The following is a 7643-nucleotide window of genomic DNA, read 5'->3' on the forward strand; positions in this document are numbered from 1 at the left end:
ATATCTGAATTTAAAGAAAAAAATCAACCTTGGTTTGGAAAAAATGATTGGGACAATGATTGCAAGTATTTATGGAAACAAAAGAGGGAATCACACAGATGAAAAGGATCTATTAGCCTAACTAGTAATGTACCTGTTCCTGCTAGAGAAAAGTGTGTGTGTGTGTGTGTGTTTTAGAGGCTTTTAAATTTAATCCATAAAATTGAATTTTCTTCTTTCCCTTGGGAGGCAGTTTGCTGCATAGTCTTGAATATTTCATTCAAAAATGTTTGCCCATATTTAGCCTCACGTTTCTTATTTTCAAATTTGATTTGGCTTATCATTTCTTATTATAATCTACTGCCATAACTCTAAAATGCATTACTCTGAATTGGTAACCAGTATTATGTAATTAGAAGGTGAAACTTATATTAAGTTAATATACATTTAAAATCAGTGACCCATGCTACTTTATTTTTCAACTTGATCAACAGATGTTAAATACCTGCTGTCATTTTTCTGATTCATGTTTATGCAAAGTTCTTATTCAATCTTAGAGTGCTTTTTGTTCAAATAAGAAATTGTGTGAGCAACACCCAGAGGATCTTCAGCACTCTTGAACACATACTCCCATGCTGAGCACAGCTAAACTAAACCTTAATTTTCAGCATAAGCAAACTAACTTGAATCTTATTTTTTTAAATATTACTGGTACCTACTTGGTGTGAGACAGAATATTATATTATCACCACTGAATGCTGTTTCACATCTTAGAAACTAACTGTAGCTCTTACTGAAAACACCAAACTTGGTAGACATTGATATGGTAATGTAGAGCAGTTTCCAGGGCAACTACCATGGGGCTTTCATGGGACTGTCCCTTGGATTACTAACAGCACAAATGTTACTCGGTTTTAAGGGAAGTGGAAAACAAGATGGCTTTTCCAGCTCAAGAAGAAGCACTTTTTTGGGTAATTTAGTGATGACCTTTTCCAGTGTTGGATGTCCATCTGTGAGGAATTCCATAGTAAACTGACATAAAAAATTACCCCCATTAGGGCCGAGCCCGTGGCGCACTCGGGAGAGTGCGGCGCTGGGAGCGCAGCAGCGCTCCCGCCGCGGTTTGGATCCTGTATAGTGATGACCGGTGCACTCACAGCGCTCACTGGCTGAGCACGGTGCGGCCGGTCTCAAAAAGGACAAAAAATAAATAAATAAATAACTGATTTTATTGTTGTGCATTATAAGAATATTCTCAAGGATTGGTGGGGCCAGAGGGATAGGCAAAGACTGTTCAGCTCCTTGCAGTTCTTGCCAAGAGGAAAGATCTGGTAATTTTGAGGGAAAAAAACAGAAATCTGTAATTTCTTATGTAGTATGCTGATTGTTAAATCTTGGCCATAAATTCATTTTTTTTTTTTAAAGATGACCGGTAAGGGGATCTTAACCCTTGACTTGGTGTTGTCAGCACCATGCTCACCCAGTGAGCTAACCGGCCATCCCTATATGGGATCCGAACCCATGGCCTTGGTGTTATCAGCACCACACTCTCCCAAGTGAGCCACGGGCTGGCCCCATAAATTCATTTTTTAAAAATCCTGTGTGTCAAATAAAATACATCTGTGGCCTAGAATTTATAACCTCTGACAGAGAGGATGTTATGATCTGATACAAATTTATTCTTCATAATTGGACCTTTCTAGTAGGCTGGTCATTGATTTCTCCATAACTTTAAGATACACTGTGCAAAAGCCCTTTCTGGAAAGTTAGGCAGAACTGGAACAGCAGCTTAGGCTCATGGACCTGCTGTGCTGCTCCCTCCAGTCTGAGACTGATGCCAGCTGCCACCTCCCTCTGCCCCTCTGTGTAGCTCCAAGCTTTGCCCCTTCAGGAGTGTGCTAGAGCTCAAGGGGTAGAAGCCACTCCAGCCCTTCCTATACCACCTCCTCCTCCATTTTAAAGCTGAGACAACCCTGACCCAGCAGAGAGCATGTGTGATGAGCAGTTACCACAGACAGAGATGGGGGACGGCAGAGATGCAGCACCTCAAGTCACTGCCCCTGGACCCCAGCCCCAATGGTCAGGTGGTAGGAAATGTGCTCACTAACGAGACTGGGGCCATGTGAATACCCTCAGGTGGATCCACTTCCTGGTCCAAACTAACTCTGCTCAGTTGTTCCTAAACAAAACAGGAAAATGTCTGTTGACAGTTCTTATTTGACTGTGGCTTTCAGAAAGAAAACATACTTAGGTCTTATATCAAACACATTTATTCTTAAAGCGAGAAGCTCATAAAGGATAGAGTGAAATATTTACAATAGAAAAATTATGGATGCTAGCCAAACCTCAAATTCTGTCATAGCAGTTATTCCAATAGTATTTTTTCAGCCTGGCACATTGCACATGTTAAAATTAACTGCATTCTCTTAACATCTCTCAATCGATGCGCACAATGATAGAAGCAAACATTCCAGGACTTGCGTCCTTAAGATCTTACAGAATAGATTTATGCACACACAAAAACAAGTTTATTACAACACATCAAATTTTTTTTAAAAGAATATTTGACTTCAAAGGAAATTAAAAGAGCAAGACAAAAATAGGCAATAGATTGCTACTTCTATGTGCAAGGTACTGGATTCTTACATTGAGAATCCTAGTGTCAGTCCTCACTTCAAACATCACATCAAAAAAGTGTGGCAGAAAAATGAGTCACCTTCAATATGAAGGATGAATTGTGTACACTGACAACACTCTCGAAGCTACAACAGTGTGGCAGGAGGAATGCCAGTGTACAAAGTAGACCTACTTATAAGGCCAAAAACTCATTTGTTATCAGATGACCATTCAGATATTTGGGTTAAGCAACTACAGTGTTCTGGTTTAATCAAGGCACTTGCAAAGAGCTAATTTAGACATGACATGAAGTCCCTAAGTGTAGTTAGCCATTGATGTTGCCATGGTTTTTGTTAGGTTCTTAATATAGAATGCTGCCTACACATGACACCTTGATCACAAATCACTTATACCATTAGGACTGCAATGCCAGATTTGCCTCAACTCTCCCCAAATCATAGTTTTTGATAGATCACGTTTGAACAGAAAGCCTGTGCTTAAGATCTTGCTTCTCCCGAGTTATTATAATTCATCTTCTTCCTATAATACCACCTAACACCCTTAAAGTTTATTTGGCTTTTCTCCACAAGAATACCAAGAATGGACCTTTTCCCCCCTCTACAAATTATTTCCCCAGGAGAGAACTGTAAAACCAACTTAAAAAATACAAGATAACCTTACATTTTCTTGCCAACAACTAAGTTTCAGACCTCACACTCCTACTCCGCCTGGAGCTTCAGAACCCTTTCTGTACACTTGTCACACATTCCTCGTACCATTAACACAGCCTTCCATCACCGTCAATTGTCCTTCCTCAACTTTTCCTCACCCAACGTGAAAGCTCGTAAATTGAGAGGGAAGGAGGAGGGGCACTGAGAAAGTATTGCTTTTGTAAAAACAGTTCCCAGGCTATTTGATCCTCCAAGGCAAAACTGGGTAGCATTGTCCCTCTGTGGACTCCAACGCTAAATTCTCAAGTGGCTATCTTTTCTGTAGCCAGGTCTCAAAAGCTCAAAGCTAAACCTACTGATGGAAAGTAGCAAAGACTTCCTAATACTGAGCAATACAGACCTAGAATTGCATGGGAAATACGACAGTCCCTGGGCTGCTTAATTCATCGATAAGAGGCCAAGTTCTCCATTCTCCCCCAGCTCTGCCATTCTGGGAAGAGCCCACTAGCCAGCCTCGGACTGCCAAAGATTGTTGGCTCTAACTCTGTCTTGGGGGCTGCCTGGTGGAATGCACAGTCCTGGGGTGCCATCTGTGTCTGCACCCCATCAGGTTTCCATTGTACGTGGACAATTCTATAATTCTGACCCTCGTTGTTGTCCCAGAAGACCTGCCCATTAGCATGGTAAGAAATGCAGAACTCAATCTTCTCCTCAGTTGGAATGACTGGGGGTAAGTCGATGGCAAATGAGAAGGTGTCACTATCCAAGCCACCATACACATTTTTCATGTAGACACAGTCCACATCAATGAAGCTTTTCCAAGTATCAAAAGTGATGCGGATCTGAACCTTCTTCTCAAAGCTTATGTTTTTTACTTTCACAGTCCCAGTCACCATTCGCTCTTGCAAAGAGCAGTTCTCCAGACAGACAAAGTTCTTTTGAAAGTGTTTCCGGAAACTTAAGTAATCAGTTGAAGGCTGAGGGAAATCTAAAATCAAGTTTTTCTCCTCATGGAGTTTTAAGCCAGAGGAGATCTCGTTAAGGTCCAAGAGATCAAACTGGAGATCCCAGGCTGGTTCTTCTGGGAGGTCAGAGAAGACGTGGATGGCAGTGAGAGAGAGGCCCTTCGAGTCTGCAAACACAACCCGCTTCTTGGCTTGGGTGTGCGAGCACTTCCAGTCGCTCTGCGATTTGGCTTCCTGTTTTATATTGAGACATGGTTTCAGGGGCTTTAATTTATTCACAAAATTTCTTCGTTGAAAGTCATCATAGGGGCCCAGGAAACTCTTCAGAGGTGGCGACTGAGCCAAGCAAAGCCTCATGGCCACATCCACTGGCATGACTGAACTTGTCAAAGGACGTGGATCCAAAACCTGGATCATTCTGGAAAGCAAAAGGAAGGGGGGTTATCACCTGGGTCTGCAATGGTCTTCCCCTTGTCCCAAATACGTAACACTATTTTTGCACTGACTGAATTATAGCCAGTGCAGTAAGTATCAGGGAAGTGCTCTCATACGCAGTGATAGAGAACAGTATTAGTTGATTAAATCTGCATTCTATGTCTACCTCGACCTTGGGATGGCTACAGAGTCGTGGGTTAACTGCTTAAAACATTTGTGGTGAGGGGGTGTATGTGTCTTAGTTTTTCCACCTGAGAAATAAAACGGTTGGATTTGATCATCTCTAATACAGGTCTAAGAACCACTGTTCTGGACCAATGGTTCTCAAACCTATCTGGTCATCATGACCTAGGGAGTTAGTTTTTTTTTTTTTTTTTCTTTTTTTTTAAATTCAGATTCCTGGGACTTAAGAGTCACTGAGACAGAACCTCTGTGGGAGGGGCCAAAGAGGCAGATACGTTCTGAAAGCTTCCCAGGTAACTGTAACGACCAGACAGGTTAGGGAACCACCATTCTAGACTCTCTGCTCCCTCTGGCTGCTGTTGCTTATTTTGCCATTAAATTAATTACACCTCACTGGAAAGGTAAGCCACTTGAAAAGAAAAAAAAAAATAGCAATAGAAATTCTCATGGAACAGTTTTGAGATTGAGAAGGCTAGAAAGAGTGGAAGTCAGAGGATTGTCTTTACACCATGATCTTCCTCATTTTTCACAAATAAGTCAACAATTCACACACCTAAAGAAAAACTTTGCACACTCTATATTTCATATAGAAAGACACCCATGACAAGTTCACATTGAAGTAGAAAAATAGGTAACCTAATAAATTTATAAAAATTGAAACATTTTATAGGAAATACATGAAAAAGCTAACAAATATCTCTGGATGGTAGGATTATAGGTGATTTATTTTTGCCTTTGTACTTTTTTAGTATTTTCTAATGTTTTGGTAATGGACATTTATAAGGAGAAAGACAACAAACTACTTAAAATTTTAAACATATCTATGCTCAGCAATATTAAGCAAAGAAGCATCCATCAAGAAGAGTTTTTTTGTCTGCCTTTAGCGCTCATTACATACTGCTAAGCTTACGGAATGAAGATTTTTTCCCCCTATCTTAGCCTTACAGACAAGGGGTGTCTGTATACCGTACATGACATTTCTCGATCTGGCTTTAGCAACTCTCTTCATAGCAGCTCTAAGCACATAGGCAAGTGGTCATTATCATAAAATGGATAATAAAGGACATTCGCAGAATTTACTTTATTAGCTCTGGGATTTTTCTGGGAGACCTACAAAGTTAGAAGAAACAAATGTAAGCTGAAGCTATATTTGTGTGTCTAATAATAGGCAAGATTTTTAGAGAAGTCTTCCACTAAGTTATGTCTGGAGAAGCTATTTACAGTTTTATAGGAGTTTTTTTACTTTTTGCATTTGTAGAAAGACAGCCTTTGTATTGAGCGATTTCCCTGGAACTGTAAGTCCTGGCCAAGAGTTAAAAATAATAGTTTCCTCAATCTCTGAGACTGAGTTTGCTATGGCAAACCGTGATAAGAAGAGTGCAAGAGGACGAATGAATCCAGACATCATCCTGTAATTTTTCCTCCAAGCCAAACTACCTAACCAGCAACATCACAGTGCTATTCTCACAAATTAAGCTGCCCCGATCCCTAGGACATCTGTGCAGGCCCAAAGGATAAAAGTCGCAACAACGAGGGAATCTCAACTAAAGCTGACTCACGTTAAGACAGTTTTTGGTTTAAGATGCTGATAAGCAAAGCAGGCTCTGCCTAAGAAACACGGCGCACACTTCCACACCTCCAAGGCCTCCCGGATGCCAGAAGCAACTCAGCAGTCCGTCAAGCTGCCCTCCCCTAGGGTCTCCCTTTGCAGAAATGACAAGACGAAGACGCCCCCAACCTCCCCGCAGCTGCGCGTCCCTCTGTTCCAGGCCGCAGTTGCAGCGAACCTACCTGGTGCAGCTCATCGGGCAGAGAGGCGAGGGCGGACCGTGAGAACTCGGCTGCCTGATCAAGCTCGCTCCCAGCTCAGGGCGTCCCCCCCTCTGCGGTCGCTCGGACCGATTGCGGGTCGGGTGCCGGAGACGCGGCTTTTCTGCCCCAAACCACGTGAACCAATTCCCTCGGACCAATCGCCAGGCTGCGGGCCCGACGGCGCGACCAACCAGCGCTCAGCTGGGACGCAAGCCCTTGCCCCGGGAACGTGATCGGCGCGGGGCTGGACGTGCCGAGAGCCTCTGGGGGTCCCGCGGGGATCGGGGGCTCCCTGGCCAGCTGGACCGAGCCGCGTAACGCGAGCCTTGGGCCGAGGAGCAGGCAGGCACTTAATGCACGCAGCCGGTGCTGGCCGGGAGGGAAAGCAGCAGACCTCGCCCAGGCCGGGCGCCAGCTCATCCGGGCTTGGGGAGTCTGTTACCTGGGAATATGTCTGTGGGTCTGTGCACAGTTAAATCTGTGCACAGAAATTTGTAGCCCGATTCGACTCTGTTACTTGAAATGTTTCTCGTTCATTGCCTGGTGTGTTCGCGCATCTGCTCCCCCACGTTATCTTGGGTGATCAGCAGTTGGCTGCACGTTTTTTGGTTAGGGTGAATCCACAAACGCACCACACAGTAGATAGGGGCCTCCAGGAATTATCAACTTCTCTAACAAATGTCAGGAAAGCATTCAAGCCCCATGAAACAATGAGGTGACATTTAATGAAAAGGCACTTTGTATCTCTGTCTGTTCTTTAGTTTTCTCCCTGGAAGAGAAAACTAAAAGCCAGAAATAAAATGGCCTTTTTTCACTCATGTGGCCATAGTCAACCCAAATCCCTCTATTCCGTTCTGACGCCCTTTGGCAGTGATGTGGAAACCAAAATGTTAAAATATCACACTCTACAATTCACGACCCTCCTGAGCCAGTTACTTTTGCTGAGGTTTCGTTATTTTGTTTATTGTGGGGAATTTTGGAC

General features: G+C 43.1%; 1 protein-coding gene across 1 annotated transcript; it reads right to left on the reverse strand.

Moving 5' to 3' along the window:
- Positions 1 to 2231: 2231 nt before the first annotated feature.
- Positions 2232 to 6732, reverse strand: PPP1R3C (protein phosphatase 1, regulatory subunit 3C). The gene is made up of 2 exons (XM_008590457.1): positions 6641 to 6732; positions 2232 to 4649 (listed from the first exon to the last, which is right to left on the reverse strand). The coding sequence occupies exons 1-2, from the start codon at positions 6652 to 6654 to the stop codon at positions 3710 to 3712; spliced, it is 954 nt and encodes a 317-aa protein (XP_008588679.1). The 5' UTR covers positions 6655 to 6732; the 3' UTR covers positions 2232 to 3709.
- Positions 6733 to 7643: the final 911 nt, after the last annotated feature.

The sequence above is a fragment of the Galeopterus variegatus genome, unplaced genomic scaffold (genome assembly GCF_000696425.1).
Source record: "Galeopterus variegatus unplaced genomic scaffold, G_variegatus-3.0.2 Scaffold6117, whole genome shotgun sequence".
Classification (NCBI taxonomy): Eukaryota; Metazoa; Chordata; class Mammalia; order Dermoptera; family Cynocephalidae; genus Galeopterus; species Galeopterus variegatus.